Source organism: Staurois parvus, unplaced genomic scaffold, assembly GCF_062004578.1.
Source record: "Staurois parvus isolate SC_StPar_1 unplaced genomic scaffold, SC_StPar_1.0 ptg001432l, whole genome shotgun sequence".
In the NCBI taxonomy this organism is placed as follows: Eukaryota; Metazoa; Chordata; class Amphibia; order Anura; family Ranidae; genus Staurois; species Staurois parvus.
In genome coordinates, this window is record NW_028319228.1 from 8046454 (window position 1) to 8072845 (window position 26392).

The 26392-nt window shown below is 41.5% G+C and overlaps 1 protein-coding gene across 2 annotated transcripts in view; it reads left to right on the forward strand.

The window, feature by feature from the left end:
- LRRC2 (leucine rich repeat containing 2) overlaps positions 1–26392 on the forward strand; it is a 294583-nt gene that overhangs the window by 139636 nt on the left and 128555 nt on the right. For both annotated transcript variants that reach the window (XM_089662154.1, XM_089662155.1), the window contains one exon: positions 6941–7097. In XM_089662154.1, coding sequence (XP_089518280.1) covers positions 6941–7097 — 157 coding nt within the window. The remainder of the gene's footprint in view (positions 1–6940; positions 7098–26392) is intronic.

The window sequence follows — 26392 nt, forward strand, 5'->3', positions numbered from 1 at the left end:
AAAGGGTGGACCAACTCAATATTGAACTCTACAGACTAAGACTGGGATGCCATTAAAGTTCATGTGTGTATAAAGGCAGGCGTCCCAATACTTTTGGTAATATAGTGTGTGTGTATATATATATATATATATATATATATAAATATACAGTATATACAGTATATATGTATGTATATATGTGTTTAAGCAGAACCATTTTGTAACACTGGAAAGCAGAAATTGTATGAAATTAGCAAATATAGCTGTACTAATTAACGTACCTTGGTAACACAATTTACACCAAGCTGATTTGTTTTACCTTTACTGTATTTGTAAAAAAAAGTTTTAGACTGCACATACTCTTCAATGCAAAGCTATTCTGTCGCTGTTTCTGTGTGTTCACTGTTCCTTGGGCTAAAGCCTCCATTCTTCAACTACCTTTTACAAATTTTCACAGACACACAAGTGCTATGAGACTTGATTAAGCAGTTTTTTTTATCAACATACATAAGAAACTAACACTTAACAAATGAAACTGGCAAGTTGTCACATTTCTCTCCATTGCCAGCCAATACTCAGCAGAATTACCATCTACCATATATCTGGCACAGTAGTAGATGAAAAGTCAAAAGAGGAGGCAGGATTCCACAGAGGCAAGGGATATAATGATAACATCTTCACCCTTTGTAATATCATTGAACAATGCTTAAAGTGGCAAAGGAAGCTATACATCAACTTTGTCAGCTTTGAGAAAGCTTTGCATGTGTGTTAACGTGTGATACTGACTCAATCAAGACTGCCCTTTACTGGACATCAGAGGTCGACCTAAAATAACTCTATGATGTAAAGTGGTCACAGAGCTGAGTATGTAAGCAATGCTTTGAACACTGATGTAAAATTGACTACATGCAAGTTGAAATGGAAGACCTTTATTGCTGCATTATAGGCAAGTGGACATAATAAACAATGATGATGTTAGAAAAACTATTACAAAAACCTTTAATCAAAATGTATAATGTGCAGAATCAAGAGATAAAAAAATGCAGATAATTTGTGACGTGTATGCACCTTATTACAATGCATTTGAATTACAAGCTAAACTATTCACAATTTTAATTTAAACCTCTAAACCAGTGGTTCTCAACCTTTCTAACGCCGCGACCCCTTAATACAGTTCCTCATGTTGTGGTGACCCCCAACCATAAAATTATTTTCGTTGCTACTTCATAACTGTAATTTTGCAGTAGGAGGAATAGTGCCACGTCATTGGTGTCAGTGGGAGGAATAGTGCCCCGTCATTGGTATCAGTGGGAGGAATAGTGCCCCGTCATTGGTGTCAGTGGGAGGAATAGTGCCCCCTTCATTGGTGTCAGTGGGAGGAATAGTGCCCCGTCATTGGTGTCAGTGGGAGGAATAGTGCCCCGTCATTGGTGTCAGTGGGAGGAATAGTGCTCCGTCATTGGTGTCAGTGGGAGGAATAGTGCCCCATCATTGGTGTCAGTGGCAGGAATAGTGCCCCGTCATTGGTATCAGTGGGAGGAATAGTGCCCCGTCATTGGTGTCAGTGGGAGGAATAGTGCCCCGTCATTGGTGTCAGTGGGAGGAATAGTGCCCCATCATTGGTGTCAGTGGGAGGAATAGTGCCCCATCATTGGTATCAGTGGGAGGAATAGTGCCCCATCATTGGTGTCAGTGTGAGGAATAGTGTCCCATCATTGGTGTCAGTGGGAGGAATAGTGTCCCATCATTGGTATCAGTGGGAGGAATAGTGTCCCATCATTGGTATCAGTGGGAGGAATAGTGCCCCATCATTGGTGTCAGTGGGAGGAATAGTGCCCCATCATTGGTATCAGTGGGGGGGAATAGTGTCCCATCATTGGTATCAGTGGGAGGAATAGTGCCCCATCATTGGTGTCAGTGGGAGGAATAGTGCCCCATCATTGGTATCAGTGGGAGGAATAGTGCCCCATCATTGGTATCAGTAGGAGGAATAGTGTCCCATCATTGGTATCAGTGGGAGGTATAGTGCCCCATCATTGGTGTCAGTGGGAGGAATAGTGCCCCATCATTGGTATCAGTGGGAGGAATAGTGCCCCATCATTGGTGTCAGTGGGAGGAATAGTGCCCCATCATTGGTATCAGTGGGAGGAATAGTGCCCCATCATTGGTATCAGTGGGAGGAATAGTGTCCCATCATTGGTATCAGTGGGAGGAATAGTGCCCCATCATTGGTGTCAGTAGGAGGAATAGTGCCCCATCATTGGTATCAGTGGGAGGAATAGTGCCCCATCATTGGTGTCAGTGGGAGGAATAGTGCCCCATCATTGGTATAAGTGGGAGGAGGAATAGTGCCCCATCCTTGGTGTCAGTGGGGGGAGGAATAGTGCCCCATCCTTGGTGTCAGTGGGGGGAGGAATAGTGCCCGATCCTTGGTGTCAGTGGGGGGAGGAATAGTGCCCCATCCTTGGTGTCAGTGGGGGGAGGAATAGTGCCCCACCCTTGGTGTCAGTGGGGGGAGGAATACTGCCCCATCCTTGGTGTCAGTGGGGGGAGGAATTGTGCCCCATCCTTGGTGTCAGTGGGGGGAGGAATACTGCCCCATCCTTGGTGTCAGTGGGGGGAGGAATTGTGCCCCATCCTTGGTGTCAGTGGGGGGAGGAATTGTGCCCCATCGTTGGTGTCAGTGGGGGGAGGAATCGTGCCCCATCGTTGGTGTCATTTGGGGGGGGAATCGTGCCTCATCGTTGGTGTCAGTGGGGGGAATAGTGTCCCATCGTTGGTGTCAGTGGGAGGAATAGTGTCCCATCGTTGGTGTCAGTGGGAGGAATAGTGCCCCATCATTGGTGTCAGTGGGAGGAATAGTGTCCCATCGTTGGTGTCAGTGGGAGGAATAGTCCCCCATCATTGGTATTAGTGACACCAATGATGGGGCACTATTCCCACTGACACCAATGATACTTACCTTGCAGACCCCTGCTCCAGCCTGGGCTCACTCGCTCCCTCCCTCTCCCATGGTACCAACACTTACCTGTCAGATGTCTTCCTTCTCCGGCCGCTCTCCTCCTCTTCACTCGCTCGATCTTCGCGGTGCCGCTCGGCTCCTCCTCTCCAAGCTCCACCTCTTTGCCGGTGATTGGCCGCCTGTGTGCCTCTCCTGAGCTACAGTGCCGGCGGCCAATCACAGGCGAGGATTGATCTCGAGGTGTCTCCAGATGACAGGGGCGGCATGTCATCCCGCCCACACCTGGAGATGGCGGTGGCGGCGGCGGCGAGGAGCGGTGTCTCGGTTCCTACGACCATCGGAAATATGTGTTTTCCGATGGTCTTAGGTGACCCCTGTGGAAGGGTCGTTCGACCCCCAAAGGGGTCGCGACCCCCAGGTTGAGAACCGCTGCTCTAAACCTACTGTCAGCCCCATTCTAAGCCTAATCTATTTAAAACGGTGTTAAGAAAAGATGTGCATACTTACCTATTCTGAAGCTGCTTCAGTCTGGTCTTGAGCAGCGGCTTCTGCGTGGAGAAAGGAAGCCGACAATGGAGGAGATGACATCACTCATAGACTTACTATGGGGCATCCGTTGTTGGCTGTCTCTGTTCTACACAGAAGCCACCACTGATCAGACCAGAGCAGCTTCAGCTTTCTTTACAGGGTTGGATAGATTAGACCTAGAATGGGGCTGGCAGTAGGTTTAGAGTTAGGTTTTGGGTGGAATTCCACTTTAAGAAATGAATATGTGCATGTTAGCTCTGCTTCCTAAACTGACCCCTGAAATCCACGGGGTTGTGGTGCCACCAGTGAGTAGACAGGAAACTGATGCTTCCAGTATGGATATCCTGGGTCCTCCACAGCTCTCAATTGTTCATCCCTCTAACCTCTATCACTTCATGAGAAAGTGGTGGCTTTATGTCAGAGGATGGAACCAGTGAGAACTGTGACCCAGGAGATCAACAGTCCTGGCAGAGTTGTTTTACCAGCAGACCTTTGGAGACAAGTTCTAGTCACTGGGCAGCATAATGGCTAAATGGTTAGCACTTCCACCTGGCAGTACTAGGGTCGCTGGTTCGAATCCCAACTACGGCACCACCTGCCTGGAGTTTGCATGTTCTCCCTGTGACTGCGTAGGTTTCCTCTGGGTACTTCAGTTTCCTCCCACACTTCAAAGACATGCTGGTAGGTTAATTGGCTTCTGTCTAAATTGGCCCTAGTATGTGTATGTATGAATGTGAGTTAGGGACTTTAGATTGTATGCTCCTTGAGGGATAGGGACTGATGTAAATGTACAATATATGTATGTAAAGCACTGAGTAAATTGACGGTGCTATAGAAGTACCTGAAATAGATTAATAATTTGAGCTGTGTTTGGCACCGGTACCCACAATTGTGACTCTTTATGACCTTTTTTTAGAGGTAGCAACACCTTTACCAAAAAATTCCCACCAGGCTCACTTTATAGAGATTTCTCTTTTTGAAGAGAATCATGTGGATGTCTCCATGCTTTGGGACCAAGTAGCTGAAATTACACTAGTTGAACTCATGCAGATCAATTTTTCAGAGCTGTGAGAAAGCAGGTCAGAGGCTGTTAGTGTTTTTTTTCTACAAACAAATGTCCTACATACTAAAATACCTAGTAAACATTGTAAATGGTGCTTTGGGTGGTAGAGTACTCATTTAAATCATACATCACCCTTATTTTTATAATACAAAATTTATTTTCTATATTTTTCTTTTTGATCAATAACAGCATCAAGCCCAGACAGCAAACCACCCATGGTTTGCTATTGAACATAAGGTACAAAACATACAAACTCGGTAGGATACAGCAAATTAAAAAGGAACATTGAAAGAATTTGAACTGGATCTGTCAAATAGCTGCATCAAAGCAAAGTAAGACATTTTTAACCCACCTTCTATGGCTACTTTACAGTCGATATGAAGCAGAACTAATCCACAAAGAGTCGAATATTTAAAAGTATGAGAAATTTCTATTTATATACGGACATTTCACCACAGGGAATACAGTAATGCATAACAAACATATATAAAGTAAAGTTTTAGAAAATATTTTAAAAAAATATATAAGGTCTCAGTCTTATTTCAGTCTAGGTCATTGTGTCCCTCCACTGAATAGTCTTGTTGACTGTCTCTATAATTACTAACCTTTTGCTTCATTTGAAGATGGAAATATCCCATTTAAACAGGCAAAGAGGACTGGTCTACTTAGTATTTCGAAACATTTATTTGGAGTTCTGTGCACCAAGACTCCTAATTCTTCAACTCTTTGCAATTAAACAGAAGGGGTTTTATGTATCTTACAATGCAAGTCCATTCTTCTTGTACATGGTGAGGCCATCATGTGACATCTTCATCCCAGATCAGGCAGAAAATAAAGTATTTGTATTCCCATAGCAATCTTCTTAAAATATTGGATACAGGGTTTTGTATTTCCAAGAGAGTGTACTTGGTACAGAGGACAATTCTGACAAGAAACTGTAGTCTCATTAATGGACAGGGTGCTAGGGACAGAGAGAAGGAAGTTTCTCAGTACAAATGACAAGGCTGGCAAGGGGTTGTGGTGCCACCATTGAGTAGACAGGAAAATTGTTTAAAGTAAATTATAAAAAACGCAAATGAAAGTAAATTGAGTAGGCTTAGAACCTGAACACAGAGGGGTTTATTTACTAAAGCTGGAGAGTCCAAAATCAGACTCCCTTCTGCATAGAAACCAATCAGCTTCTAACCTCAGCTTGTTCAATGAAGCTTTGGCAATGAAACCTGGAAGCTGATTGGTTTCTATGCAGAAGGGAGTCTGATTTTGGACTCTCCAGCTTTAGTAAATAAACCCCAGAGTGTTTCCCAGATAAAGTTAGCAGATCACTAAAAGATATTTTTGGTTGCTGGGATTCTTTAATAAGTCTGGGAAGACTGAGTAATATGCTTGAGAATTCTTGTTTATATTTTGCATTTTTCCAGTAGCACCTCTGTAGTTATTGGGTGTTATGAAAATGTCAGTGAAATGCACATAGGTATACGTTAGACATCCAGAGGAGCAATTAAAAAACATAACATGATCTTCTTTTCTACAACTCCACATCCTGTCTACATTCTCAAAGGATTTCTTTCAGCTTTGTGGTTCATCGATCCCTACAGTTCCACTCTCTTTCTTCTTCTGCATGGGAGAACCTTTTTAACTTTACTTTGGTGAAGAGAAAAAAAACTTAACGTGTATTCACTCTGCAGCAAAAATACAATATGCAATTCAAGAAAGGACTAAGGACAACCTGTATAGAATAAATGATGATGATGGATTGATATTTCAAATACAATGTTAAATGAACAGCAGGACACAAATGTGTTCTGTAAAGATAATTATTATTAATGTACTTGTATTTATAGTAGAGAAGTCAATAATCAACAAGAAAGTAAATTGTGATGAGCCCAATTTTTGTGATAATATTTTGAACAACGTTGATATGTGCTAGCAGAATGCCTTTGATTTTTAATCAGCATTCAGTCACACTGGCACCATCTTTGTGGACAACCCAAAAATTTTTCTTTACACTTGCTTAAGTTGATTGTAACCATATTAGTGCACGTGAAACAACACAAAGTACTATCCATGATACTTTTTGTATTTGCACCAACAGCTAATTTTTCAAAACAAGATTTTGACAATCTACCTCCTTCTGCCAAGGTCAAAGCGGTACACTAGAAGAAGGGGGCAGAGCCCCAAAAGTTTGTCCTAAAAACACCAATGTTGGAACCAATAAAAAATGTCTTTGATGTTACTCATTTGTGTTTTTTAAACCTAATAAATAACTGTAGATAAATATTGTTTTTAAGATTAGATACTCATTTGTATGTTTTGAATAATAAAAATGTAGCAGCATATTGTCAAGAAAAAAGATCACCTCTTTTTTTCCCAGTAAAATTACAAATGTAATATTTGAAATTTTCCCACAGGAACTTCCAGATTCACTCAGAGAACAAACCCACCTGAAAGAATGGCATATTAATAAAACACGGATAAAAGTCATTCCTGAGTATGTACAAATATTTCAAGATCTAAAAGTTTTGGATATGTCACACAACAAACTAGCATGTCTTCCTCCTGAAATAGGTAATATTAAAATGAATTGTTTAAGCTCAATATATACATGATTAACACTTTGTTTAATTGCTTACAGCAATCCAGCACACCATAACATTCAAAGCATGTTTTGTTAACACATGTTTTAGCACAATGCATAGTGTGAATCCCTGTTGTTGAAAAATCTCTGTACCTGCAAAGAAGCAAATAAATACTTACCTCTCATGCCACTTAACATCATTCTGACAAAGAGTAATGCCTGGCTGAAATTTCTTCCTAGATTGGCACTATCAGAAATGTAGATTTCCTGACAGTCCCTGACATTGCTCGCTGGTTCTAACTGCTGACCTGCATTCATTAAAAGATACCGTACTGTAGCGTTGAGGAGTTAAGCAGGAGGAACCACTTAGCACTGTGGAGAACCCAGGTGATTAACACTTCTGAAAGTATCTTATAAACTTCAGTTGGAGATTTCTCAGCATCAGAGTGGTGTTTGCTCACACAGGCAACAGGAGAGGTAAGTACTCTTGTGGTTCTTTGCAGGTACAGATGTTTTTTGAAAGCGACAGAGCTGCTTTATGCCGTTATGTTATTTGGGATATACAATACATTAATGTAAATGTTTAGGTGGATAATATTGCTATAATATGATAACATTTTTTAATCTTTCTGTATATTGAAAACATTTCAAAGAAAATACCTATGATCTCCCCTGCCAGACAGTTCCAAACAGCTCTGGCTAGTTCAACAGGGAACAAAGGGTACATCTACATAAATAAGGTTAACATGTGTCCAAAAAAATACCAGTCATACCAAATTTTATTAAATTGGGAAAAAGTATTGTTAGGCTGAGCTGTCAAATATTCCATGTTGTAAAGATTGTGACTATGTTTATAGAGGTATGCTGTAATGGGTGGTAGTTGTTTTTTTTTTTTACTTAGCTGTATTTATATGGGCAGCCTCATGTCACGTACCTGATGATGGAGCCTAACATGGAGAGGAAGGCAATTTCTTACACCTCTGGCTCGGTACCCCTGGTAAACTGACAGGAGGCATGAGAGCCTGGAGTGGCACAAGTGCCTGACAGTTCTGGTGCTGACAGCTGCAGAAGTCTGTGTGCACTCGGATGCAGGTTGAATTGTGACACAGGGCAGCAGGCTGGTAGACAGTCAGCAGGTACTTGACAGGCTGGCAGATCACAGGTAGCAGGTACTTGACAGGCTGGCAGATCACAGGTAGCAGGTACTTGGCAGACTAGCAGGTCACATGTAGCAGGCACTTGGCAGGCTGGCATATATGCAGCGCTTATCATAAAAAAGTGCATAACCTGCTAGCATGAAACTTGCATGAAATTAATGGTACAGAAAATTATAAGGTGACAAGTGCAACAGTGAATGGATGGACATATCTATAGAAATTTAGATAACATGGCTTATTGTGATTATTCCATGATCCAAACATTGTCAAAAATAAAGCATATACAAAATATCATTATCAAATATAAGTCCAGTGAATTTGTGAATGGATGAAATCTGTAAAATGTTGAATTGAAAATTCCAGTATTCACAGTAAAATCAGGATTCAGTGCAAGTGACTTCTTGTGAAATATGAACATGAAAAGTGCTTGCACTTACCAGAAGCGCAAGTCAAATGCGCATATCGTGAATATCATATCAGAAGTGGGAACCCTGGTAGTCATCAAGGATCTGGTCACAACATGGGGAAGGGGGGGGGGGGCTCCAATGGCACAAACACATCGGATAACACTCCAAACCTTGCAGCAGACCAATCCCACACGCAGGTAACCGTGAAGATAACTCCTTGTGCGACAAATCTAAGCTCAGCCACGCACTTATCAGCTGTACGGCTCCCCCCGGCCTTCCCGACGTACCGGGCCTTCATCTATCTCCACCCACAAAGCTCGTATATCCTCCCGTTCTACCCAAGGCTTCGAGCAGCCGACATCCCGTGCACCTCCTCACACAGCGCCCTAGTTCATACTGGACTAATTTATATATGCTTTATTTTTGACAATGTTTAGATCATGGAATAATCACACTAAGCCATGTTATCTAAATTTCTATAGATATGTCCATCCATTCACTGTTGCACTTGTCACCTTATAATTTTCTGTACCATTAATTTCATGCAAGTTTTATGCTTGCAGGTTATGCACATAGTCAAATTTTTATGATAAGCGCTGCATATATGTTTTATAATTCTCCATTTATATGGTTAGTAATATCATCAAAACGGAATTTGCCATTTTCCAGCCATGGATGGGCCATCTGTTGCTCCATGCTAGAGAATATCTACAGTATAATTCCAATAGGCCAAATGTTTCTCATCTGAAGGAAAGAGGTTAAAAGCTTAGTATCCAGTACACAGGTATTGCAAGACCAGCAAGACCAAATTAGTGCATTAGTGTGAACAGTGGCTGTCCAAAGATGCTCAATCTCTATCCATCTACTGTATTATGTGGGTGTAGTATAGACCAAGAGGTCAAGTGATGTAGTTGAGCAACAAGTTAGTATTTTGTAAACTCTTGGAATCTTAAACCACCTTGCAATTTGCGAGCCAATTATACCTGTCTGGCAACTCTATGCCTACCACATTCCCCAACTGAAGTTAAGTAAAGTTTGTTGTAACTTTTTCAAATCAGTTAGGGGAAAGCTAATAGCTAGTGTTTCCTAGAGGCAGACTCATTTACGGAGAAGTGTCATTTTAATAGAAGTGATTCTGCCTATCCAGGATAGCTGGAGGTGTTTTCACTTTGAAAGGGTGTCATTACATTCCTTAAATAGCAGGTAGTAATTAGTGCTGTGAAGTTGAGAAATCGTAGGTGTTAAGATACCTAGATATTTGAGCTTATATGTTTCCCAGTAGTGGTAAGTAAAGAAGGACTGCAAGATCAATATAATGTATGCAGGGATATATTGCTAAGTTTGCCTTAGTTTTTGTCACATTCAACATATAACCAGACGAATGAGAGAAATTTGTATGTTTCCTATGCAGATTTGGTAAGGAGTTGAGTGGTTTTGTGAGTGAAGGACATATAATAATGGTGACAAGGTGTCAAGGGGCACCCCTGTCCTATTTTGTTACAGATATTGAATGAAGCAGACATGAAATAGGGTAGTTTGATAGATGTCGTGGGAGTAGAGTATAAGCTTTCATTGAAGAAAGATTGGGGCCCTAAAAACCAATATGTTGGAGAGTGGTAAGAATGACTGGCCAGCTAAAGTAATCAAATGTCTTTTTGGCATAAAGGCTTAAAAGTAGAGTTTCTTTCTTAGCACAGTTCACTATATCTATCATGTCAATAATGCGTCTAGTATTGTCTCCTGCCTGTCATATGAAGACAAACCCCACTTGATCCAGATGGATTAGTTTAGGTAGGAGCACACCTACACTACTTTGCCAAAAGTATTGGGACACCCCTCCAAATCATTGGATTCAGAAGTTCCAATCACCTCCATGGCCACAGATGTATGTGTCACTCTCAGGAGCTCAAGCATGGTACTATGCAGGGGCGGACTGACAATTCATGGGGCCCCCGGGCAATAGGGGATCATGGGGCCCCTGTGTCCTTGCCCAAACTCAAAGCACACCCAAAAAAGCCTATAAAAAGGTACCAGGGGCATTTTGTGGGGCCCCCACTGACCCCGGGCCCTCGGGCAGTGCCTGAGTGCTCAAATGGTCAGTCCGCCCCTGGTACTATGATAGGTTGCCACCTGTGCAATAAGTCCATCCGTAAAATTTCCTTGCTACTAAATATTCCACGGTCGACTGTTAGTGGTATTGTAACAATGTAGAAGCAACTGGGAACCACAGCAACTCAGCAATGAAGTGGTAGGCCACGTAAAATGACAGAGTGGGGTCAACGCATGCTGAAGCGCAGTGTGCAGAAGTCACCAACTGTCTGCAGAGTCAATAAATAAAGACCTTCAAACTTCATGTGGCCTTCAGATTAGCACATTAACAGTGCCTAGAGAGCTTCATGGAATGGGTTTACATGACCTAGCAGCTGCATCCAAGCCTTACATCACTAAGTGGGATGCAAAGCGTTGGACGCAGTGGTGTAAAGCACACCTCCACTGGATTCTAGAGCAGTGGAGATGTGTTCTCTGGAGTGATGAATCACACTTCTCTGTCTGCCAATCTGATGGATGTGTCTGGGTTTGGTGGTTGCCAGAAAAATGGTACTAACTTGATTACATTGTGCCAAGTGTAAAGTTTGGTGAAGGGGGGATTATTAGTGTGTGGTGTTGATTTTTAGAGCTTGGGCTTGGCCCCTTAGTTCCAGTGAAGGAAACTCTTAAGGCGTCAGCATACCAAGACATTTTGGACAATTTCATGCTCTCAGCTTTTTGGAAACAGTTTGGAAATGGCCCCTTTCTGTTCCAACATTACTGCGGACCAGTGCACAAAGCAAGGTCCATAACAAATCTCTCTGTGAAGGTCTTTTAGAAGTAAAATTTTATCATAGTAGGATATATATCACCACATTTTCCCAAAATCTACAAGAAGCACAGACATCTTAAAACTAAATGGTAAAAAAAACATGCCTAACAAAAAATTCTGATTTCCAAAATAACAAGAATGCTTAGCAAATGAAAAATTAACAAAAAATTATGTTTTAACAAACATCCTCACCTAAAAAGTATGCTGTAGTAGAATAGTTTTCCTAACCTTTTCAAATTCCAAGTGTTTAATCATAGGGAGGTTCACTCTTTGGCTGTTTTGTGTTTGCCCAAGTTAGGTTTAGTGATGGGCCGAACACCCTACACGTTGATGGGGACAAGGGCTTTATCCCCACAACCGTGGTCAGGGATTGTGGGGATCTGTGGGAAGGGGGACTTATCAAAATCTGAAAGTCCCCTTTAACAAGGGGGACCCCAGATCCCACCCCCCATGTGAATGAGTATGGGGTACATGGTACCGCTACTCATTCTCAAAAAAAAGTGTAGTGTAAAAATGACAGAAGACAGTCTTTGACAAGTCCATTATTAAAAATAAAAATTTAAAAAATGTCCCCCCGAAGTAGATCCAATGTCAATCATGATGCCCGCCACCACTGCTGACCCAAAAAAAGGAAAATAAAAGCTCAGCTCTCGACACTAGCTCTCACCGTCTGACAGCTGTGCTGGACTGACAGTTCTCAAATATCTAAGAGGTGGGGCCACCCGGTGACCCCACCCCCTTATGATGTCATCATGTGCTGGGATTAACAAAAGCATTGCACCTGACCTGTGGTCAGGCGCATTGCTTTGGCCAATCACAATGCACTGTCAGAACAGTGGCAAACAGCCCTCACCATTTGTGTGTTGGATCGACTCGAACAACAAGCCCAACACTAGTTATATTCAATAAAACAATCTAATTTCTATTCTCAGCTATTATTGATGAATTAAAGCGGAACTAAACCCACTGATTTATTTATTTATTTTCCAAAAATAATTTTTATTAGAAAGGTTAAGGCAGATCAATATACATACAAATATGGGTTACAATCCGAGCATAGACACAGTATGCATTATTCCGTTTCGCAGATGGGCTATGGGTTTGAATAGTAGTACAAATCGAGGTGAGGTGTAACTTTATAGCAGAGGTATATAGCAAACCAGAAAAAAACAAAGAGTATAAAGGAAAAACGTTATAGGTATATTAATTGTTGACCTATCTACTTGTAAGCCCTTATGTTGAGGGAATGTGAAGTGCTGAAAAAGAATAGCACATGATAATGCGTGCGTTACACTGATTTAATGGTCTCCCAAAAAGAAGACATCCATTCAATGCTGTTTTCCGCGGTGTTTTAATTTACCTTCTGCCTACTAGAACACAGGCAGTGTATGCTACATGCAGTGCTTGCCTCTGGTGAGAACTGTCTCAGCTAGCTCTCAAACAAACTTTTTAAGCCCTAAAATAGATGATTTCACAACTGGTCATGTGTGCAGTCCAATGGCATGTGTAGGTTCAGATAAAGTTTGAGATGGAACTATCATTGGCAGTTAGGAGGACAGGAGGGTTTATGTAATTTTGAGACATCAAATAGCAAACAAATGAAAAAAAAAAAATTTTTTGATCAGTGTCATAAAAATTGTTTTCCTGTAAATAAAAAGTACCTATGTTTATCATATAAATTGTCCAATTTAAAATTACACTAAAATTATGTTTTTTGCAACACTAGAAAAAATATTAAACAAAATGAATTAAAGCAAAAAATATATATTAAAGTATAACTAGAGGCAAAACTTTTTTTGGATAGAGTGGAGAGGAATTAGAACACCTGTCAGTTTTAATTGCTGTCTGTATCCCCATTAAGAAGATACATCCTCTCTATTTTCCCTGTTTGCCATTATCATTAGAAGTGAAAGTAAAAGAAAATCCCAAATTTTGGGTTGTCCCTAGAAAAGTAATAGTGAGGAAATCTTCCAATGGGAACACTAGTTCTGGTGATCTGGGTCCCCTCGGTTTGCAGGAATATTATCTCACTTCCTGTTTGGCTATGGGATAGGAAGTGAAAGGAAATCTCTGAAATGGGACACGGAAGGTGAAAACAAATCTGACCCTATCCAAAATGAAAAAAAAAAAACAGTTTTGCCTATAGTTCTACTTCAGTGTTAAAAAAAAAGAAAAAAATCAATAGAAATATAATAGCTAAGGGGAGAAGGGGAAGAAGGAGTTCAGCAGGCTAATTAGGGTTAACAAAGGGTTTATAAGGGGTTAAATAGTGAAACACTAAAAAAATAAATAAAAAATAACTTGAAAGGTCTCATTAACTGATGTCTTGTACAGATCAAAGGTTAAATATTTATATATGAATTAAATAGTAACTTTAACCTCCCTAGTGGTCTGATTATGTCAGTATTTCTGTGCTCAAAGCGGTACATTGTTTTCAATGGAAATATGTTGTTTTTTTATTGTAGGCCTATAATTTTTAGGAATCACTCACTGAAATCTGTCTGAACAAGAGTCTAGTAAACATCCCGGGTATGATAAAATTTTAACCACAAAATCATAAATTATAATATAATAAATAATCATAAAAAATAATAATATAATAATAATAAATGTAATTCAATAATGTCATCAAACCATAAACACTGAAATTTGAAATAGAGCGCCAAGTTCGCACATCACTGAGCTTAGTCGCAAAATCGTTTTCAGTGTCTGATGACGAATTTCCCCACTAATCATTTATCACTCAATTCTGCAAGTAGTTCTGATTTACTATCGCTGTTCTCTAGCTGGTCTAAAACCGCGGCCTAAAGGGACACTTTGTGGACGCTGTGGACATTTCTCAGTTTCCAGGCAGAAAGAACAGTAAAAATGCAGGCAGGGCACAGGACAAAGCACTCGGGACAAAATGTATGTGAAATGGTTTGATACAGTAATGTAATACTATCAGATTTTAGTGTATTGAGTGAATGTAAAATTTTTACATTTTTTAAATTCCCGCCGGTTCCATCCCCGTACGTCCCGACACTTGCAGGGAACGGAACCCGGAAGACGGATGCCGGCATCGGCTGGAGGACATGGCCGGGGACACTGCAGGGGGGACATCGCGGGAGCGCAGGACAAAGTAAGTGCTGGAGGAATCCCTGAGCAATGCTGCAGGGTATTCCCGAGTGTAGCTTGGGGGTTACCACTTCTGGTACTGAAAGTTAACCCCGAGCTACACTCGGGAATACCGCCAGGGAGGTTAATGAACAACATTGCTGTATGACAGAGTATGTCCAAGTGTAATTTTAAACAGGAGCTGCATTTGTATGGCTGCAAAACACATAACAATTCCAGGTTGACATTTAAACAGACCTTAATCAGAAGTTTCTAGCTATTATGGTGCCAGACCGAGGCAGAGGGAGTTAAGCTGAACATAGGCAAAACATCCTAGAAGCTTTGTTGATGTTTTTAGGACATATCTCCTACATTTAAGGTCCTTAGATGGTTAAACACTCTGCTGTAATAGCAAAGTGTGTGTAAAACTATGAAAAAGAAGGTTGTTAGTACAATGTCTATTTAACTAATTATGTATTTCTATGACTTCAAATTAATTTTACATTTTCAAGCATTATAGTTAATAATATTGTGCATAAATTAATATTATCGGGGGCGTGTCCAAGATGGCGACGGGACAGGCCGCTTAATACAGAGCTCCTGTCGACCTGCCCCGTATCCACCACCATCTGCGAGATAGCAGCTATCGAAACCCCGTGAGAGACCCTGCTGTGTCCTCCGGAGAGGACATTGAACGGGTCTGGACCTTGCTGATCCGGATCCGCGGCGGCAATCAAGCGTGGCCGGTCACGGCCGAACAGAACCGAGAGACAACCTGGCTAGTGCCCGCCCGGCGAGAGGCCAGGTGCACGAGGAGAACGGTGTGGTCACGAGGAGAGGGTTGCCGAACATACCTCTCTCCCTCCTTCACCCGAGCTGGTGGTGGCTGGAGTCCTCCGTCCACATCGGGAGTGTCGGCTGCTCCGCATCTGAGGCGGTGGAGCGGTGGGGCTTGTCGCGGCCCGGCGAGACCGCGGCCGCGCATACATGTACAGGCCGGGTGAGTGAGACACCCGGCGTGAAAAAGGACCGCAAGTCCTAAGCAACTCCCCACATATATAAGTGGGCACCTCTCCCTTATCCATCGGGGCACCCCCCCAAGAGCCCAGAGAACGTCGGCCTATAGTAAGGGCCTACACACCTCCCACTAGGATCTGTCTGACAGCTAGGCCCGAAACAGCAGCCTTTCCTACAAAGGTTTAATAGGGAAAGCAGAGGAAATCCTTGCACTCATATGGATCCCTAATATGCTTCAGAAGCCAGAGACACATAGATTCACCACTGCTGATCTCTGCTCGCCCTCTCCAAACTGCTAAGGTTTATGCTGTGATCCCTGATTTGTTCAGAAATACTTCCTTTCTTCTTTCTTTCTCGTTAATTCTGGGGGTCCCGGCTGGCGCCCATTGAAAATGTCTACATAATATCGTGATCCTTGTCACACAGAGGTGGGATTACGCATTCATAACACAGAGAGTAACCGGAAACATGGGGAAATCAGATAAGAAATCTACTACCCCTCGCTCACGATCCCCGCGGTGTCCGAATGGTCCGGCAAATCGCAGCATTCCGGAATTATTCCGGTCGCAAACTCCAGATCACATGGAAGCCTCTTCTCATGAATCTCCATTACACTCGCCTCCTACGGAAACTCATCCACAGTATCTGAATCAGCCAACGGCTATCACAACGGGACACCCTGAATCCTCCCCTCTCACCTTAGGGGATTTGAAAGCGGTTGCATCAGATATTAAAGGAACCCTGTCTACAGCTATAGCCGAGCTACATATCGATATGCAAGCAGTAGCCAACAGGCTTGACGCAGTAGAAGTTAAAATTAACGCACAAGATCGAGCCGTTTCTGAGATGCGCAAACAGGTTGACATGCACACTTTACATTTGAGAGAGCTTGACCGCCACATAGAGGACCTGGACAACAGGGGAAGACGGCATAATTTAAGGGTGCGTGGTGTCCCTGAGGCAATCGAATCTGCCCAACTTACTCAAGCGCTCCTGACTATTTTTAATGATCTCTTGGAAAGGCCACCTGAATCTCCAATTGAAATTGAACGCATACATAGGGCGCTACGCCCGAGAGGTAGAGACGCCGACCCACCGAGAGATATAATTTGTTGCCTAGTGGATTTCCGGCTTAAGGAGGAAATATTACGCATGGTTCGAGACAAACACCACCTGCATTATCATGAAACAGAAATCAAATTATTTCAACATCTTTCCCACCTCACTTTGCAACGTAGGAAAGACCTACGTCCTTTGCTCGATCTGCTTCGCTCCAAGGGAATAGCTTATCGCTGGAAGTTCCCGTTTGGCCTAGCGGCAACACATTTGGGGAAATCCGCTCTCATGAGATTTCCAGAAGATCTTACAATGTTCTGTGAATCTCTGAATATCCCACTACTGGATATACCCAACTGGTCTACTGAATCTCTCCCCCTCTCACGATCAGCTGAAGATCTTATGGATACGCAATTCTCTGCCTACCCGGGCAGAGACAGACGACGCAGAACCCCCCGGCACACCTCAACCTCCCCTGTACGACGACGGCTCATTACTGATGACAGTTTACCAGCATCTCCGGTACATCGTAAAGCACGTCATGAATGACTCTACTTCATTGTCCCCTATTTACACACAGGCGCAGAACTAGCTTCTCAACTTGAAGCCTCTTTATCTTAGATTTGAATATGTTTCCGAAGGAAGAAAGTTATGAAAAATAAACTCCACGACCCTTCTATGCAATCCACCATACAACCACCTGTGGTCCTGGAAAATGGACTTTTAGGTATGTTTAACATACCAAATGCTCATATTTTCTTTGTACATTATCCACCAGTCGTATGTCTTAAGTGTAATTATATTTCCTTGCTGAGGTTATTCTGCTATGAGATTCGGAGGGGTTATGGGATAACATGGCTAATGGAGATAATGGGACTACCCTTGCTGATACTGGAGCGCTTTCGCTTAATCAGCAACGGTTTATTGTAACCAGTTTCTAGTCCTCATGAAAAACCGATATGACCAACATGAGCTCTGGTAACATTGACTGAACCCTTATGCTTGACCTAAACCTGATGCCCTGATTTCCGCTGTATTTTGACCAAAATACACCTAGTTTAGAGCTCTATCTGACCGGGTTTATAACGTCCTATCATCAATGATTTATGTAGGCAATGCCTTCCATCCAGGACGATTGCATATTTTATGCTCCCTGAGATATCTTGGATTTGGCTTTTGTGTTTCCTTTTCTATTAGCTAGAAGGTGCCACTGGGGGAATACTCGCACATAGTTGCTTCATACTTAGGATGTATAACGGGTCCTTACTATCTCCTGGAATGGGCCGGTGCTGGAGGGTCCCATAGGGTTCTCTACAAATGGCGCTCCCGTCCTTATGTGTCCATGATTCAGCTCGTATATATATACATGCACGTATTTATTTATGTGTGAATCGGTATTGAGTAGACTTCGCACTAATATGATGCATATGCATATTCTTCACTACCCCTACAATTATGGGCTCCCCCAAACGCTACTCCGATCTCCCCCACATGAATCATAGGATCTGACTAGTTATATACCCCCAACCTATTCTCGGACTAGGTAGTGTCTCAGTGTCTCAGCTATAAGATAAAGGCCCTCCATGTTGTGGTTCACATCCATGGTGTACCTTAGGGTATTAAAGCGTGACCTATGCTATCATTGACGTTGACCAATACGCAAATTGGGCCATGGATTCTAAATACCTTCCTTTCAATATGCTGCTCATGGAGGGTAACAGTAAGAAAACTACACACTTGTAAGCAGTAACATTCTAAATAACAGAAGTTCCCTCGGTTAGGATTTGTATTTAAAAAGTTGTTTGAATGTCGGTTACATGGAATAGATGGCCTATGGCCTACATCCTGGAACACTTAAACACTATATTATTTTTGTATACATACTGTATTTTACATACGGTTGATGTTCTTATTTGAAACTGATACAGTTAAAAATGATCTTCGTCTAGTGATATGATTATCAGATATCATTGGTTCATAGTTAATGATAGGAATTATCTATTTACTTATTATGTACAGACTGAACTTATGCTTGTTTACCACGCTACGAGGTATGAGGACGCTTCAATTTATTGATTAGCACAATTTTTAGTACCTATCCACATTCACGTACATATAATCCACCACATAGGAACTCTCCTTCATGACTTACTTATTACATATTCCTCATCGTGTATTCGCGCCTGTGAGGACTGTCATTGGCCCCTGTGTTCATCTGCAATGCTTTAGCTTATATAGCTTTAAATCTTTATGTATATTATCTGTTACTCACCTCTCTTTCCTTTTTACCCTCGACATACATTAGCTGCTTCCCACATATCTCTGTGTTTCAAGGCCATCTTATGTTGGTCAAAATCCTTTATATACCTTTCGTTTGAGGACACGTAACCTTTACACGAGTATATTATACGTTCACAATACGGCCGTTTCTGGGCTCGGCACATCTCCAAGTGTAATTTCCTATTCTAGTACACACCTTTATAATTTACTAGAGCTTTATTGAGAGAGAGAGTAGCTGGCCTACATCTTCTCTGGAGTCTTATATATAAAAGAAGTTGAAGGAACGTATGAATGCTATATATACATATATATATGGGTTTCTATGTGACGCGCCTGACACTTCTTTCTTCTTCTCCTTTATTCCTCTCCTACATATCTATCATCTGTATTCCTATCTTGACACACTTTCATTCTAGTATTCCTTAAATTCCCTTTTTACCCTCTCCCCATACCTACCCTCCCCCTTTCTCCCCCCCCCCCCATATCGGATATCTCTCTTATCTTACTTACAACCATTTGATACGCCAACAGGTTTTGAATAGGTATTTTTGGCATACAATATAATGGCTATTAACCTCCCATTTGCGCGTTCAGCACCCAAACTCTCTGTGGCCTCGCTCAACGCAAAGGGCTTAAATATACCTGAGAAACGCTCGCAACTTCTAACATATATGAAAAACCTTAGAGCAGACGTGATCTTTGTCCAAGAGACTCACTTTCGAGCAGACCACATACCTAGATTTTCGGATGCTAACTTTCCAAAGGTATATCATGCAGTCAACACGGAGGCGAAAGCAAAGGGTGTGTCTATTCTACTCTCTAAACAGCTCTCGTTTACAATCACTGAATCTCTTGAGGACCCAGAGGGGAGGTTCCTGTTTCTTAAAGGCACCCTCTATAATAAGCCACTTACTCTAGCTAACATTTACAGCCCCAATACCGCACAAGTCTGCTTTTTTCGCAAAATCGCCAAATTACTGACCACTTTTCAGTCGGGTATTCTGATTCTTGGCGGCGACTTTAATGTAGCATTGAACCCATTGGAGGATACTTCCACCGGTTTCTCCTCTAAACCCTTCAAAGCACTCAAACAGATTAAACTGGAGCTACATGATCTTCTCCTCCATGATACCTGGCGCACCCTCCACCCTAAAGACAAAGACTACACGTTTTACTCCGCACCACATAAGCGACATTCTAGAATTGATTATTTTTTTCTTTCTCAGAAAGATTTACATAACTTGCAATCTGCTTCGATCTAACCAATGATCCTTTCTGACCACCACCCAATTTTGATGACATTACAATTTCCTGATGCGCCGGGCGCATCCAAAGCGTGGAGATTGGACCCCTTTCTTCTTACAGACTCCTCTGTTTGCCTCCAGATCCGTGATTTTCTGACCAATTATTTCAAAGAAAACGTATCTCCTGAAACAACCCCTCTCACACAGTGGGAAGCACATAAATGTGTAACCCGCGGGCTTTTCATGTCTATAACCGCCTCACGAAAACGTCTAGCTCAAGCATCTTTTGCCTCCCTACTGCAAAAAGTTTGTACACTTGAATGCACACATAAACGCTCTAGAGCCTTGAATTCTGCATCTGAACTAGATCAAGTGCGTAAACAACTTCTAGATGTTGTAGACAGGAAAGCCAAACGTAGTTTTATTCTTCAACAAAAACTCTTTTATGAACATGGAAATAAGAGTGGCAAGTTTCTAGCCCGGGCCTTACAAGCCAAAAAGGCAGCTCGACACATATACCAGCTTACTTCTAAGCAGGGACGCTTATTGAAAACATCAAAGAATATTGCAGCTGAATTTGAAAACTATTATTCTGCCTTATACAATTTACCTGTACCATCTAAACCTCCAGGTGACACTAGATCACGTAAGACAATTATCCAGACTTTCCTGAACCAATATCTCCCAAACCCAATTACTAGAACACAAGCAAAAGATTTAGATGGAGCTCTGACCCTGATGGAGTTACAACAAGCTATTGCACAACTGAAACCTGGTAAAAGCCCAGGTCCCGATGGATTTGTCACTGCCTACTATAAGACTTTCCACGACATATTGGCACAACCATTTTTACGGGCCTTCAATACCTTAGATACACCGGGGCAATCCTTGCGCCATCTCACTGAGGCACATATTACGGTTATACCAAAAGAGGATAAAGACCACACATCACCAGCAAATTATCGTCCGATCTCTTTATTGAATGTTGATTTAAAGATCTTTGCAAAAATCTTGGCCAATCGCCTATTACATATTATAGACCCCATTGTATCAACGGATCAAGTGGGCTTCGTACCTGGGAGAGAAGCCAGAGACAACACCATACGGCCCATAAATGTTCATCATTGGTTAATTCAAAAACAACAATCAGGCTTTTTCTTATCACTAGATGCCGAGAAGGCCTTTGATAGGTTAGCGTGGGATTATATGGAGGCGGTTCTCTTTGGCCTTGGATTGCCTCAGCGTTTCCGTACATTCATCATGTCTTTATATATCTCTCCCACAGCTAAAGTGCGAGTTAACGGTCTACTCTCGGACTCTTTTTCGATAGGCAATGGCACCAGGCAGGGATGCCCACTATCCCCCCTCCTTTTTATTTTAACACTGGAACCACTGTTGAATTGCATCAAACAAAATGATAATATCAAGGGGATTCATATCAATGGCAAAATTCATAAGATAGCGGCCTTTGCAGATGACATCTTGCTTTTTCTAACAGATCCCCATATCACTTTACCTAATCTGCTAAAAGATTTTGAATTGTTTCAATACCTGGCCAATTTCAAAATAAATTTCTCTAAATCCCAAGCTCTTAATGTCTCTCTTCACCGGGAGGTGATTAGGCAAGCGAAATCGAACTTCCCTTTTGCCTGGCAGTCGGAGGCAATTACATACTTGGGAATCCAATTACCGACTAATCTAAAGGAACTCTATGATTTGAATTTCCTACCCCTCTTGTGTAATATTTCCAAAGACCTCCAGACTTGGAACAAACCTTGGTTTTCCTGGTTTGGTAGAGCAGCCATTCTCAAAATGAATGTGCTTCCAAGAATACTGTACCTACTCCAAACAATACCGATTGCATTACCGAGTTCTTTCTTTACATCTTATAAAAAGCTCTGCTCCTCCTTTCTTTGGAATAACAAACACCCTAGAATTAGCTTTGTACAACTCACCATGCCTAAGAGAAGTGGAGGTATTGGACTACCTGACATTACACGGTACTACAGGGCGTGTCAATTGGCAAGAGTAGTAGACTGGACCTCGAACTGTAATCGTAAGATTTGGGTTGACGTAGAATCTGATTTTTCGATGATTTCGCTTGCCTCCTCCCCTTGGCTGGGAAATGCTCATATTCCCACTGAATTTCGGGATCACCCTCTTGTAGGCCCCACGTTAAACTGTTGCCGACAGATATTCCAGAACACTGAGCTCTCTTCCTCCCCGGGCCCCTTAACCCCAATCAAAAAGAACCCTGACTTTTTGCCGGGTATGTCCCGGACTTTCCTCTCTGGATGTGACCTTCCAGATAATCTGACAATACATCACCTTTTCAAAAATACTAAGTTCTTATCTAGAGAGGACATTTTGAAGTTATGGCCATCCCTGAACCTAACACCGTGGATATATAGACAAATTCATCATTTTACACATAACGCCTCGCATTTACAAGACTACTCCAGGTCGCTTACTCCATTTGAGAAACTTTGCTTCTCGAATTCCCCCCAGCGACATGTTATATCCAAGCTTTACTCCCTTCTTGAAACTACTAGTATATCTCAACCTCGGAAAGCGTGTGAAGCTTGGATACGAGATTTACAAATACCTTTGTCAACTGACGATTGGGATCACATTTATGAACACATACATTCGGGCTCCATGTGTGTTTCCACGCAGGAAAGTAATTACAAATTATACTCTAGATGGTACAGAGTTCCGTCCCTGCTGCATAAATTTGACCCTAACATTTCAGAGTTGTGCTGGAGATGTAGACAGACAACAGGCACACTCCTACATATCTGGTGGGATTGTCCCCTGTTGCAGCCTTTTTGGGAAAAAGTGTGAGATATAGTCTCACAAGTGACTACTTACACTCTGGAATACACCCCGGCTCAATTTTTACTTCACCACTCCTCAATTCCGTTAAGGATGTACCGTAAGTCTCTTACCCTGTATATGATAAATGCGGCGAAACAATGCATTCCTGTCCACTGGCGATCAGAACAGATTCCTACTGTGCGGGAGTGGTTCCATAGGGTCATCAGAGTTGCGGAGATGGAGGAATTGATTTCAGTGACAAGAGACCACCCTGAGAGATTTCGGAAAACTTGGGCGTGTTGGAAACACTTCCAAACTACCAATTTCTATAATCTCTATATGAATAACTAAAACTAATCTACAGGTCGTGAATACCGTTCAAAGTTATCACCTCTGGAATAGCGACGCGGACCGTGTTTATCAGAATGTATGTTAAGTCCTAAGGATAATACCTATTAGCTTGTCTACTATATTATATTATGGTTGGCTTAATAGCTATTACCTATTACTTGATCCATCCTTCCCTTTACACTTCCTTCCCACCTCCCCCCTCCCTTTTTTTTTTTTCTTTTCTCTCACTCCTCCCTGTGCTCTCTAAATCTTCCTCCATATACAGTACTCTCCTCTTTTTCTTTTCTCTCTTTTCTCTCCTTTTGTCTCATATTCTTCTCTTAAACAACTATTTCTACATACAAGCAGAAACTTAACTTAGCCGGGTGCGGAATTACACGATGCGTCCGCCTCTGACGTCAATGCTGTTTTTTGCTCCACTACCCGATTACCTAAGCGCTTTTTACCCCCGACACTTGCATCCTCTATACCTCTATTGCTTACCATCCATATTTGCGAACCTGTTATTCTACTTTGTTTACTGGGTAGCGTGATCTCCTGTTTATGTTTATTGCATACTTCAATTACATGTCTGACTACCCGTCTGCGTTACGGGAGATTGCTTCAGTTATACGTTTGCAGAATGTGTTCCGTACATGTCTCTGATCTCAAATGTCTTGTATTTCAATAAAAAATTTTTGGAAGAAAAAAAAATTAATATTATCATGAATATAGACAAAAATAATATTCATAATTAATGGTAAGTGTTTTCATTACTTACCACAGATGAGGAGCTTAAAGTGGAACTACACTGTATATGAGCACCACAAACCAAAAGCGCTATTTAATTAATTTGTAATATTCAGAGCAAACTCTCCCATCCATCCATATTTCCATGTTGTATTTTGCTGATAAATCAATTTGAGAAACACCCCCTAGCATTTCTGGCCATAGCCATCTTGATTAATGGAAGATGATTCACATAGAATTTACTTCCTGGAATCCATTTGCCCTTAGCTCAGGCATGCAGGTAGGAAAGTCTGCTTGATAACCACCCCCCTCCCCCTTTCCTGAATGTATGACATCATTTGCCTAGGAATGGAAACCGGAAGTAACTGAAGAAATGTAAAAAAAAAGTTTAAAACAAGTAAATATAATATACCTTACTATCTATTTACTAATGCTAGCAGCATAAGGATTTAAAATAGTCAATGTTGATTGAGAGAGTGAAGTTCCACTTTAAGTAAACAGGTGTATTGAGGGTTAAGTGAATGTCTGGACCTCTTTTCCAGTTCACAAGCATCCTAATTTGGCCAGCAAATCAAAACAAAAAATTGAGAGAACTAATTGGCTTATCAACATTTTTTATTTTATAAAATGTATCTTTATATCTATTATGTATGAACAATCATCACTTTTAGCAGAAATACAGCATATTTGACCAACTTCCTTTCTAGTAATAGTTTCAGACTAGCATCTGTTAATAGTTGGACAGGTAATAATATTGCCTCTGTGCTATGATATCTGTTACTTGCCAATGATAATTAAAAACCCATTGTTTATATAAATTAGCATAACATGGTCGTAAAGTATATCCATACTTCATTCAAAATCTTTTTTAGTGCCATCTGCATTCAGTATAGAATATAAAAGGACATGATTTAAATGAAATTGTTCCGTAGAAGTGAACAAGATCATCAGGGATAAGTTGATCAAGTGGAGGTTGTAATATAATCAGAGATAATGTTTTCTTGATTGTACACTTGAAGCACAGCAATTTGGAGTAATGATCGACTAGATAACTATTCTTAGTATACTTACTTGTCAATTATATTTTTGAGTGACATGTTCATATTGCAAAACTTAGACATATTGCAGATGCTTGCTGAAAAATACATCAAAAGTTGTCAATTAATAGAGTAGTTGGTTATCTTTTTATGTCCTCTAAGGGTTTATGAACAGGAACAAGAAACCTGTGTATTTAATGTACAATTATACCTCCCTAATCTGGCTGACATTTTAATGAGGGGCACAACCAATAACATGATTATTCCTTTTTCTTTAACCATTTCAATACAGGGCACTTTTAACCCCTTGCTGCCCAGGCCAATTTTCAGCTTTCAGTGCTCTCACAATTTGAATGACAATTACACCCTGTTCCAAATTATTATGCAAATTCTATTTAAGTGTCACAAGGATTAAATATTTTGTTTTTCAGTTTAACTCATGGATGGCATTGTGTGTCAGGGCTCTTTTGATCACTGAAAACAATCTCGGACACCTGTGATAATTAGATTGGCAGGTGAGCCCAATTTAAGGAAAAACTACTAAAGGAGGGTGTTCCACATTATTAAGCAGAGCACCATTTTCAAGCAATATGGGGAAGAAAAAGGATCTCTCTGCTGCTGAAAAGAGTGAAATAGTTCAATGCCTTTGACAAGGTATGAAAACATTAGATATTTCATGGAAACTTAAGTGTGATCATAGCACTATTAAGAGATTTGTGGCTGATTCAGAGCACAGACGGGTTTGTGCAGATAAAGGCACATTGAGGAAGATTTCTGCCAGATCCATGCATCGGATCAAGAGAGCAGCTGCTAAAATACCATTACATAGCAGCAAACAGATATTTGAAGCTGCTGGTGCCTCTGGAGTCCCACGGACATCAAGGAGTCCTCCAGAGTCTTGCAACTGTGCATAAACCTTCTATTCGGCCACCAATAACCAATGCTCACAAGCAGAAACGGCCGCATTGGGCAGAAAAATACATGACGACTAATTTTCAAACAGTCCTGTTCACTGATGAGTGCCGTGCAACCCTGGATGGTCCAAATGGATGGAGTAGTGGATGGTTGGTGGACGGCCACCCTGTTCCAACAAGGCTGCAACGTCAGCAAGGCAGTAGTGGAGTCATGTTTTGGGCCGGAATCATGGGAATAGAGCTGGTCAGCCCCTTTAGGGTCCTCGAAGGTGTAAAGATGACCTCTGCAAAGTATGTGGAGTTTATGACTAACCACTTTC